The sequence below is a fragment of the Hordeum vulgare genome, chromosome 2H (assembly GCF_904849725.1).
Source record: "Hordeum vulgare subsp. vulgare chromosome 2H, MorexV3_pseudomolecules_assembly, whole genome shotgun sequence".
Lineage (NCBI taxonomy): Eukaryota > Viridiplantae > Streptophyta > Magnoliopsida > Poales > Poaceae > Hordeum > Hordeum vulgare.
Genome location: NC_058519.1, coordinates 94,937,938 through 94,950,355, shown reverse-complemented (window position 1 = coordinate 94,950,355; position 12,418 = coordinate 94,937,938). Strand labels below are relative to the sequence as shown.

The window sequence follows — 12,418 nt, the reverse complement described above, 5'->3', positions numbered from 1 at the left end:
GATGGATTTCAGCAAGGTAATAACTTCAAGCACTGAAAGTAGCGGTAACAAGTGATTGTGTAGCAAGGTGAAACGTAGCAAGCAAAGAGTAACAAGTAACAAGTAGTAGCAACGGTGCAGCAAGTGGACCAATCCCTTTTGTAGCAAGGGACAAGCCTGAACAAAGTCTTATAGGAGGAAAAACGCTCCCGAGGACACACGAGAATTTCTGTCATGCTAGTTTCATCATGTTCATATGATTCGCGTTCGTTACATTGATAGTTTGATATGTGGGTGGACCGGCGCTTGGGTATTTCCCTTACTTGGACAAGCATCCCACTTATGATTAACCTCTCTCGCAAGCATCAGCAACTACAAAAGAAGAATTAAGACAAGGTCTAACCATAGCATTAAACTAGTGGATCCAAATCAGCCCCTCACGAAGCAACGCATAGACTGGGGTTTAAGCTTCTGTCACTCCAGCAACCCATCATCTACTTACTACTTTCCAATGCCTTCCTCTAGGCCCAAATATGGTGAAGTGTTATGTAGTCGACGTTCACATAACACCACTAGAGGAAAAACAACATACATCATATCAAAATACCGAACGAATATCAAATTCACATGACTATTATCAGCATGACTTATCCCATGTCCTCAGGAACAAAAGTAACTACTCACAAGACATAATCATAATCATGACCAGAGGTGTAATGAATAGCATCAAGGATCTGAACATAAACTCTTCCGCCAAATAATCCAACAAACATCAACTACAAAGAGTAATCAACACTACTAGCAACCTTACAAGTACCAATCGGAGTTGCGAGACGGAGATTGGTTACAAGAGATGAACTAGGGATTGGAGAGGAGATGGTGCTGATGAAGATGTTGATGAAGATGCCACCCCTCCGACGAGAGGAGTGTTGGTGATGACGATGGCGACGATTCCCCCCTCCGGGAGGGAAATTTCCCTGGCAGGATCGTCCTGCCGGAGCTCTAGATTGGATCTGCTCAAGTTCCGCCCCGTGGCGGCGGCGAAACCACGAAAAATATCTCGTATGATTTCTTCCAGGTCAACACGCATCATATAGCAAAAGAGGGGGGCTAGTGGGCCTTCAGGCAGCCCACAAGCTTGCCCACCGCCAGGAGGGGGTGGTGGCGGAGTGGGGGCTTGTGGGGCCCTGGTGGCCCCCCTCCGGTAGTTCTTTCGCCCAGTATTTTTAATATATTCCAGAAAAAATCCACGTAAATTTTCAGGGCATTTGGAGATGTGTAGAATACTGGACTAGGATTTGCTCCTTTTCCAGTCCAGAATTCCAGTTGCCTGAATTCTCCCTCTTCAAATAATCCTTGCAAAATAAGAGAGAAAATGCATAAATATGGTACCACAAGTAATATAACAGCCCAAAAAGCAATAAATATCAACATGAAAGCATGATGCAAAATGGACGTATCAAGCATCTTCATACCTTTGAAGATCGCTAAGTGGAAGCGTTACTATGAACGCGGTTGATGGAGTCGTACTCGCTGCGATTTAGATCGTGGTGGATTTTGATCTATGTGCCGAACTACGACACCTCCGCGTTCAACACACGTACAACTCGGTGACGTCTCCCACGCCTTGATCCAGCAAGGAGGAGGGAGAGGCTGAGGGAGAGCTCCGGCAGCACGACGGCGTGGTGGCGGTGGAGCTACGAGGTTCTTTGGCAGAGCTTTGCTAAGTTGTGCGGAGGACGAGGAGAGAGAGGGGTAGGGCTGCGCCGAGAGAGAAAGAGTTCGTGTCTCAAATCAGCCCCAATACATCGGGTATTTATAGGAGGGAGGGAGAGAGGGTGCGCACCCCTAGGGTTCCCTCCCTAGGGGTGGCGGCAACCCTAGATGGCTAGGAGGGCGGCGGCCACGACAGGGAGAGGAGGATACCCGTAGTGCACCTTTATAATCACCCAGTTACGTTGTGACGTTTGGTACACCCAAAGCACTCCTACGGTATCCGGGAGTTGCACAATCTCACTGTCTAAGGAAATGATACTTGACACTAGAAAAGCTTTAGCAAACGAACAACATGATCTAGTGCTATGCTTAGGATTGGGTCTTGTCCATCACATCATTCTCCAATGATGTGATCTCGTTATCAATGACATCCAATGTCCATGATCAAGAAACCATGATCATCTATTGATCAACGAGCTAGCCAACTAGAAGCTCAATAGGGACACATTGTGATCTATATATTCACACATGTATTATGGTTTCTGGTTAATACAATTATAGCATGAATAATAGACAATTATCATGAACTGGAAATATAATAATAACTACTTTATTATTGCCTCTAAGGCATATTTCCAACACGGTCGGCTACTAGGATGGTGCCAGAGGCACGAGCCCTCTCGCGACAGTGGTGGAGGTAGTTCCCTCCCGTGCGGCTTCGGCGCTATCTCTCTTGATTTCCGACGCTCCTTTCTCCATCCTCTAGGCCTTGTGATGATGATCTTAGTGAGACGACATGGACGACCTCAAGACCGTGGTGGCGCACGTTGGTGGGTGGCAAGCTAGTTGGCTGGCTCCGGATCAGGTAGGTAGTAGTGGTTGGGATGCGGGAGAAATCCCCGTCGGTTCATCCGGCTTCGACGCGGTGCTGCCTGTGGGTGTTGCCTTTCCTTCCTGAATGGCATTAGTCTCCCCCATCCCCCACTCCCCTCCGCGTGCCTCGGGAAACCCTAGGACATGTCCGGACAATAACGTCATCGACGTCGCATCCCTTCTTGAAGGTGCTGCTTGGTACACGGTGATTCAGAGCTTTGGAGTGTGGTGAGACGAATCCGAAGGGTGCATTGATGGTGGATCATCCGTGGTTTGTTGAGTTGTTGTTGTTGGCATTTATTTTTTCTGACTTTGTCTTTTAGTCTTGATGTGCTGTTTGCCCCGACAATCGTTTTGTGATCGGCGGCAGTGCTAGTTACTTTAAAATATAAAGCAAACGAAACTCTATTTCGAGGATTCATAACAAATGTCATCTTTTCGGAATCGGCTTCTAAACTAATTAGTACAATTTCTGTTTGAAACTAGGGATTTCACCGATGTGTAAAAGTCGGTCGGTCACTTAACACGATGGTACGAAGTAAAAACCAAGTACGTGAACGACTTAACACGAAGGTACGAATTAAAATCAAGTACGTGAACGCTGTCTTTGTTCCTAGATCAGTTGTAACTTGTGACCAGCAATCCAAGTCTTCTTTATTTGCATAAAGTTGAAACAACTGAGCACATGAATCTACCTCCATATTTATGCATGGAGCTTTGCTCAGCCTTGTGGTAAGTTACAAGGAAGTTGCCGAAGTACTTGCCGTGCCTGGTTCTACAGTCTAAATTTAATGTTCTTTTTTCCAGAACGAGATATAGCTCCCACACTTAGTATGTATTTTCCCGTTTTAAAATAATTGTCTTAATTTTATACTAGCTCTAATACAAAATTACACTAAGCTTGAGACATTTATTTTATAACGAGGAAGTATGTTCTAATCCTACGCAGCTACACCTACATGCATACGGTGCACGGGTAGTTTATAGACGTGGATTAATTGAGCTGTAGTAAGTAGTGGTTGAAGTAAAATGTGAACAAGTGGCTGGGCCGTCGGCGTCACAACATATACTACATCTCAATTAATCCACGTCTATAAACTTGATTTGGACGTGCATCTATGGTACTAATCAATATGGCACGGGGCCCAATGTCAGTGACCGGTAGGCGGGACGGACGTGAGGCCCGATTGTTTTGCCAAAAAACACCATGATATTTATTTTTTCTTACAAAAAGCACCTGAAATTTTTTCTTCTTAAAAATAATCCTGAAACGTTACTATGAAAATTAGGCAACATAAGCCAGGACAAAATACAAAAAGGAAAATTGGGATGCAAAATTTAGCATCGGCCAGGTTCAAACGCAACACCTTTAACGCTAGCTCGAAAATGCTAGCCATCACACCGTGTATCACTTGATGTACAAATGGGAGTTCTATCTGTAATGACCTATTGACAAACACGCACATAGGGCTTATATGAACTGCACTCACCGTGGAATTTTCACATGTTAGTTCTTTTATTTTTTTCATTGCATTTTGTTAGAATACATAAAGTAAAAACATTATAAATACAAAAATATTAACTAAGAAAAATATTTAAGATAATGTTCATGTAATTCTAAAATATATTCTTATGTAACATAATGGTCAAATTATTATCATTTAAAATAATGTCCATGGAATTATAAAAATATTATTATTTGAAGTAATATTCACACAATTCTAAAAATGCTTTATTTAAAGAAGGTAAATGTTATCCTATTAAATATGCAACTATTAGTTCAATATATTTCTGCATTTAAAATAATGTTTATGAATTGTAATAATTTCGTAAACTATAAACAAACCATGCATTATTAACGTATTTAGAAAAATATACATTTATTTTCGGCTGTATTTATGCATTCAGATAAATATTCATGTAATCTCTTTAGGAGAAAAAATATTAATTAGAATATTGTTCTTGTATTTCTAAACTATATGCAAGAATTATTTTAAAAAATAATTATATAATTGAAGTAGTAAATATGAATTTTAATCCTTTTTAGGGGAAATTAGTAAATATGAATTTTAATATTTTTTAGATAATTTTAATCATATTTAGTATGAACTAAAAATACAATCATGGTAATGGTGGACCGTGGTCAGTGCAACCCATTTAAGCCCCATGTGGATCATTATGTTTTTTGATGCAAAACATGGGTCACCACGTATAGCTATCACAGCAAGACAAAAAGCCTGGTTTGGCTGGGTTTGTTTGTTCCTTTGGCTTGTGAGGATGAAGTCGCGTGTTCGAACCCCTGAGTTATGTGTATATATTTATTTTCTCTTTGTATAGTTTCCTGACGGATGGGCCTTGCTGGGTTTTTAAGAAAAAAAATCAAGGGGCTGTTTGCTGATAAAAAATATTCTAGGGTGTCTTTCGTAAAGTCCCAGGTCACACGTTCATCCCTTCCTTTTCAGTCACTAATAGTGGGTCTTATGTCACGTTGGTGCGCCTTGTCAGCATGCTAAGCGTATACAAACATGATTACGCGCCTTGTCACATTGGAGCAGTCACTATTAGCATCATAGATGTATGGGAAACGTTCGAACCGTTTGGCCGGCCGCACACGACCCGCGCGACCCCGCTGATTAGGCATGCAATAATTTTTCGTCTAAATTGTTGCAACCAGCGTCATATTTGCTACAAGCGTTTTTTTGCAACATTTGTTTAGTAAAAAAGCTGCATATACGTTTGTTGCATCTCCAGTTCGTCGAATTTTTCGTTACAATCGGTGTTTTTTACTTTTGCTACAACCGTGTTAATTTTTGCTACAATCGGCATCATTTTTTGCTGCAACCGTTCACTAAAAAAGTTACATCCACGTTCACGTAGATATTTGTTACAACCGTCGTTTGACTTTTGCTACCACACACCATCAGCTTTGTCTTTTTGCTACGATCACGTAGATATTTGTTTTGCTACAATTTTTGTTTTTGTTGCCAACCGTTGAAAAAATTGTTGCATCGCGTTGAAATTTTGCTGCATTAAAGAAAAAATGTTGCATGAAGATCTAACGGTGCGGACGCGCGGCAGTTGGCAGATCGTGCGGCCCGCGCGCGGCCGGCCGAAAGTTTTGGCCAACGCGCCGACGCAAAGCAGTGGCCTAGATGTATACCCAAACCAAGTTCCGTCATCGGTTTAATGTATGCCATAAGTTTTAGCTTCAAATGATTTTTCTTGTCTAGTAGTTTAAACTTGTGATGTAATTGACTCAAGTTAAAGGCAAGATGGATCACGCTTGGGTAGAGCTTTCACTACTGGGGACAGGGCCTATAGTCCCAGCCCGTAAGGGGCTTTAGTCCCGGTTCACCAACCGGGACCAAAGAGGCGGGACTAAAGGTCTAACCTTTAGTCCCGACCCTGTTCCAAGCCGGGACCAAAGGTGCTCCACGTGGGCGCCTCGGAGCACCCTCAGGGGCAGGCCCTTTAGTCCCGGGTCTTAACACGGACCGGGACTAAAGGATCTGTCTGTTTATTTTGTTTGTTTGACCCAAAAATGTATCTTTTTTATTTATTTTTCAAATTTTATTTTTGAATATTCTTTGATTTGTTTTTATGTTTTATTTCAATTTTTAATCTTTGATTTATTTGACAATTTAATCTCTAATCACTCATCCTCACTTCTCTAGCGTAGATTACTCATTTCAAATCGTCTAACTTCTTGGCCGGTCACCCATCCTTTCACTGCTTCATCCCGAGCATGCTTAACTTCCTGGTTCTATCGCCCCTAGTTGCCAAGTCTGCACTTGTTGTTCTCCTAACAATAGTAAGCTATCAATCCTAAACAACCTAGGGTTTGATGTCATGTCACATGATTTAATTTTTTGAATTCAAACAATTCTTAAAATAAACAAAATAAGTAATAATAATAGTGAATTTCAATGAAAACAACCTAAAGATTTTAAATAAAATTATTTTTTCTTATTTTTGTGGAAAAAACTTCTTTTTGCCATAACTTTTTTTACATTTGGAATTTTGAGCATGTGAGAAAACTTCATCGGGCAAGCCCCGGTGAAATCGATTCTCAATTTTCTCTAGTTTTTTTTTATATATTAAACTTTTTTTGACGTCGTATGCAAAAGTTATGGCCGTTTTACATTTTTCCCTTCTATGAAAAAACGGTCAAAATTCATATCTCAAAATCTGTATACCAACTAGGCACTAAAACCTAACTACATCTCAAAGGATTTTATTTTTTGAAAATTATAGCATTTTTGTTTATTTTCTACAAAACTAAAAAAGACGGTCGAGGGAGGGTAGAGTTTGAAAATTTCAGAATCCCCCTTTAGCCAAGAGTCCAATCATACCCGTCGACTACATTTGCTAGCACCGTCCCCGCCAGAATCACAACTAAGGTTAACCAAGCCAGAGTTAACCCTTGCTAACTTTATTTGCTATGTTGAGCTAAATGACCCTGAAATTGAAAAGAACTATAATGAACTCTGAAAATGTTGAAACTTGGCATGGTATCATCATTTCATCCACATAGCTTGTGCTAAAAAGTTGAGAAGGTTACGACAAAAACTGGATGCACTTCCTGTAAAAACTGGACCATCTCCTTCGAAGTATCACGGTTTCGAACGAAAACCCATCTGCTAGAAAGATATTTTATTTTTTTACTTATTTCAACTTCAGACATTTTATGCATTTTGTGCATTCAATATAAACCATTCAAAACCACATCCTAAATTTCAACCCTTTATAACTTCATTTGCTATTTTTCATGCATTTAATGATTTTTTGACCTAAATGACCTTGAAATTGAAAAGCCCGACAAATGAACTTTGAAAAGGTTGAAACTTGGCATCGTATCATCATTTCTCCCACATAGCATGTGCTAAAAAATTGAGAGGGTTACGTCAAAAACTAGATGCACTTCGTGTACAAAATGAACAATCTCTTTCGAAGTATCAGGGTTTCGAACGAAAACTCATCTATTGTAAAGGGATTTCATTTTTTGAACTTATTTGAACTCCATACTTTTGTGTGTGTTTAAAATATACCATTTAAAGCCACATCATAAATTTTCAATATTTTTTGACTTCATTTGGTATTTTTCATGCATTTACTTACTTTTTTGAGCTAATTGACCCTGAAATTGAAAAGCACTACAAATGAACTCTGAAAAGGTTGAAAGTTGGCATGGTATCATAGTTTCACCCACATGGCATGTGCTAAAAAGTTAAGAGAGTTACGATAAAAACTGGATGCACTTCGTGTACAAACTGGATCATCCTTCGAAGTATCAAGGTTTCAGACGAAAACCCATCTGCTACAAAGGCATTTTATTAAAATGATTTTGATTCCAGACTTTTTATGCATTCAATATGCACCATACTATAACATGTTAAAATCTATAGAAAGTACTAACTAAAAATAATAAAAAACAACAATTAAATGACTAAAACAACTATATAAGCAAAACAATATTGTTTTAATTAAAATCCAAATTTAAATTATTCTAAAAATAACCAAATAAATCTTACTGTGATAACAATCTAACAGATGACTAGGAGAAAAAAGAATTAAATTTAAAACTATTTGTAAACTCAAGTTATTCACAATTTGGGTTTGAAGCAAATTTGAACAAATTCAAATTTAAACCATTCAAATTTAAAAACTAATTGCACAAACAAAAACTAGACAAAATTTTGAATCTAATGCAAAAAGAATCACTCAAAAAAATTAAATATTCTAAAAGATACAAGCAATTTAAAACAGAAACTACAAACAGAAATAAAATTTAAAAACAGGAAAAAATAAAAATACAAAACCCCTTTAGTCCCGGTTCGTGTCTCGAAACGGGACTAAAGGGTTTGAAGGCTTTAGTCCTGGTTCGTGTCTTGAACCGGGACTAAAGGGTAGACCTTGTCGTTCGAACCGGAACTAATGCTAACATTAGTCCCGATTCGTAATGGCATCAGGACTAATGTGTAAATTAAGCTGGGACGGAACCCGTTCTTCTACTAGCGTTTCCATGCTCGCTTCCATATCATGTACCCTCTGGGCGATCGACACGTACTGCCCTTGCCTTTGCTCCTTTCTTCCTCACTCCCTTCCCTTCCGGATTATGGCCTCCGTCAGACCGTCACCGTGTATAAATATTCCAACCTCGCGGCCACACCCCCTACAGGCCTACACTGCACCGCGCAGCTACCAGCCAGAGCAACTGAGCAACTCCTGCCTCTCACACCCTTTAGCTAGCCATGCTCGTGCCGCGCGCGATGGCGGCGCCGTTTCTGCTCGTTCTTCTGCTCGTCGTCTCTGCGGGCGCTGCAGCCGGCGGCGACGACGTGGCTGGGCTGCCCCGGCTCGAGTTCCGAGGCATCGACGACTCGGGCCGTGGGCACGCGTCCGTCGCGCCTGAGGAGGAGGTGTTCATGTACGCCATGGCCGATGCTACCACCACGGACGACGACGAGGCGGGCGGAGCGCCGCGGCTCGAGTTCCGGGGCATCGACGACCCGGGCCATGTGCACGCGTCCGACGCGCCGAAGGAGCAGGCGCTCATGGACGTCATGTCCGCCAACGGATGCGCGAGGTTCGCGGGCCTCCTCGCCGCGACGGCGAACGCGGGCGAGACCTTCCAGCAGCGCCTCCTCGCCGGACGCGGCCGCGGGCTAACTGTCTTCTGCCCCGACGACGTCGCGGTGGCGGCGTTCCAGGCCAAGTTCGACAACCTGAGCGCCGACGACCAGCTCGCCGTCCTGCTTCACCACGGCGCGGGGGCGCGCTACGGGAGGGATCAGTTCCAGGCGTTCGACTGGGTGTCGGTGAGCTCGCTGTCCGCCGACGCGGCCACCAACAATAGCCACGCCATCACCATCCGCGACGATGGGGACACGGTCCGGCTGTGGCCGTCGTGCGGGAGCGGCGCTGGGGTCAGGGTGACCAAGACGGTGTCCGAAGAAGCCCCCCTCGCCGTGTACGTCGTCGACGCCGTGCTCCTGCCGAGCCACCTGCGACAGAAGGTGGATGGCGGCGACGAGCCGGCTGCTGCGTGCAAGACGTGCGGCGGCTATCTCGGCTGGCTGCACTGCTGCATCCCGGCCTGGGTAACGATCCTCGTGGCCGTGGGGAGCATGGTGGGCACCATGGTCGGCTTTCTCATTCCCCAGGACTGCTGCCGCAGGATTCACTGAACTGCACAACAAGAAGAAGACAGCCGCTATGTTAGAGGTTAATTTATTTGGTTAAGTTTAACTGCACTAGCTAGTAGTGAATAATCCTCTACATCTGGTTAAGTTTATCTGGTTGTGCGTGTGCGCATATGTTGCTGCAGCATGTCGCTTGTCGGTCCATGTCACTGTCCTTCGAGTGAGTTCGTGGTCTGCTGCTTGGCTCCTGTGCCACAGCTTAATTTACATACATCACTGGTATATATTTTTCCTTGCTGCAAAATGTCAGATTCAGCATCGGCCTACAAGTCGAGAAAAAAGTAGTCAAATCATGCTATGAATGGTACTTACTTGAAGGTGTGCTATGAATTTGGCTCATAAACATTAAAAAAATGATCAATGCTAAATTGTTATTTTTGTTTCTCAAGTTGTATTTCAAATTATTTCAAATTTGGACTCGAGTTTTTTCTGAATCCGTACATGTATATTATGCCTATGCCAGTATTCTTTTTCATTTATTTATTCGATCGCTGATACATCGGTTGCACCATAATTATGGTACACCTGATATATTCTCCCCCATTATGTTCACTTTTCCTCGACAAAGGATTTTCTATCGTGTACGTTATCTATTGGTAGAAGATCCACCGTTACTAACCTCGTCAAATTTTCGTATTTACTCCCTCCGTCTCTCAAAAGATGTTTAAGGGAAGAGCAAATACAAGATACCATGCATTCCATTTTCCGTTCACCCTATATAAAATTTCGTCCTCCTTCTACCTGCTCGTGATAGTCTCTCTCTCTAGGATGCAGTGTGGTAAATTGTGTCCTCCTTCCACCTACTCGTGAATGTATGGTTTCGGAAATTTTTCTAGGACGCAATAGATAAATTTATGTGAATGCATTTTGAAATAACGTGAAAGTAAAACTACTGGATATATGAAATGCAACTAAAAACATTTATGTGAAATTCATTTTGAAAATGTATGCAAATAAAATGTATTTAAAACATATCCAGAGGCGCATGATAATATATTGCATGTTTGTGTGACAAATTAAATGTGATTGAATTGTGAGTGGAATTCATATGTTTTATACATAGTATATTTCTGGAAATGTCACAAGCATTTTTTTGAATTGCATGCACTTTTCTAAATCTCACAATTTGGTTAAATGCTGTCAACATTTAAAAAAAATACACTAACAATGTTTTTAACTGTTTTAACATTTTCTTAAATTTATAGTTTTTATATTTTAATCTAAATTTACGTTTCAGAATTTATGAAGTTAGAATATTTCTGAAAACAGAGAAAACAATAGAATTACACTGCATGATGCTACTTGGGCTGGAACATTAGTATGTAGTCTTCTAGTAAAACCTTTAAAAAGACTTATATTTAGGAACAGACGGAGTACATACAAAGCAAAACGAGTAAATCTATACTCTAAAATCTATGTATATACATTCGTATGAAGTCCACATTAAAATCTGTAAAATGACTTATATTTTGAAACAGAGGAGTTACTTTTTTATGGAGTTACATATTTAAAAGCCTGTTGAAAATAAAAATAAATATTAGGAAATTGTTCAGTATGTGTTTTGAAACAATTCTAGTCTATATTAAAAAAATGTTCACCTTATATTAAAAAACCCATCAATTAAAAAAATATTCACTGTATATTTTAAAAATGTTCATTTTGTAATTAAGAAAGTTCATCATAAATTTAAAATGTGTGCAATGTATATTCCAAAAAATGTTTATAGTGTATTAAAAATTTGTTCAACGTGTACAAAAAAATTATTAACCTTGAATTAAAATAAAAAAATAAATAACAAAATAAAGGGAAACCCCAAGAAAAACTGCAGTAAAAGCAGCGAAAGAAGAAAACGCAAGAAAAGCCCAAACTGAGCTTGCCCAACTTGTCTTGCGGGTGTGGCCGCGTTTGTTTGCCGCATGCGAGGTGATGAGTAGAATTCAAACTGCAAAAGCAGATTACATTAGTTTGTAGAGGGAGTATATGGGTAGAAACGCTTACAGTCTTTCCCTGTAGGTGTTTGCGCTGAATCTCATCAGCAAATGTCGCTGTCCTTGTTGTCCATGCATGATCGGCTGCGTCTCGTATTCATAACATCATGTCGTCTCACTGGATTCAGCTTCTAAATTAATTCAGTGCAATTTCATTTCCAAACTTAGGTTTCCATATACTTTATTCGTCCAAAAATACTTGTCCGAAAACTGAATGTATCTAAATATATTTTAGTTATAGACACATATATTTTTATCCATTTTTACGATAAGTAATTTCAAATGAAGGGAGTATGTGTGAAAGTCGGTCCATCGCTTAACAGCGAACGTATGAAGGGCAACCCATTGCATATTTACATGACCTGTTTGCTCCTGGATCGGTTGTAACTTGTGACGAGTGATCCGAGTCTACCTTATCTGCATAAAGTTGAAACAATTGAGCACACATGAATTAACCTCCATATGCAGGGACGTTTGCTCTGCCTTGCGGTAAGTTGTAAAGGAAAGTACCAAGTAATTGCCGTGCCAAGTTCCAGAGTGTAAATTTGATGTTAATTTTTGCGCGTTCAATATGCACCATTCAAAGCCACATCATCAATTATGAACCGTTTCTTACTTCATTTGCTATTTTTCATGCATTTAATGATTTTTTGGAGCTAT

At 40.7% G+C, this 12,418-nt stretch overlaps 1 protein-coding gene across 1 annotated transcript; it reads left to right on the top strand.

Moving 5' to 3' along the window:
- The first annotated feature begins 8,730 nt into the window (after nt 1-8,730).
- LOC123429684 (fasciclin-like arabinogalactan protein 1) lies at nt 8,731-10,014 on the top strand. Its single transcript, XM_045113696.1, has one exon. The coding sequence runs from the start codon at nt 8,820-8,822 to the stop codon at nt 9,753-9,755; it is 936 nt and encodes a 311-aa protein (XP_044969631.1). The 5' UTR covers nt 8,731-8,819; the 3' UTR covers nt 9,756-10,014.
- The last annotated feature ends 2,404 nt before the right edge of the window (nt 10,015-12,418 follow it).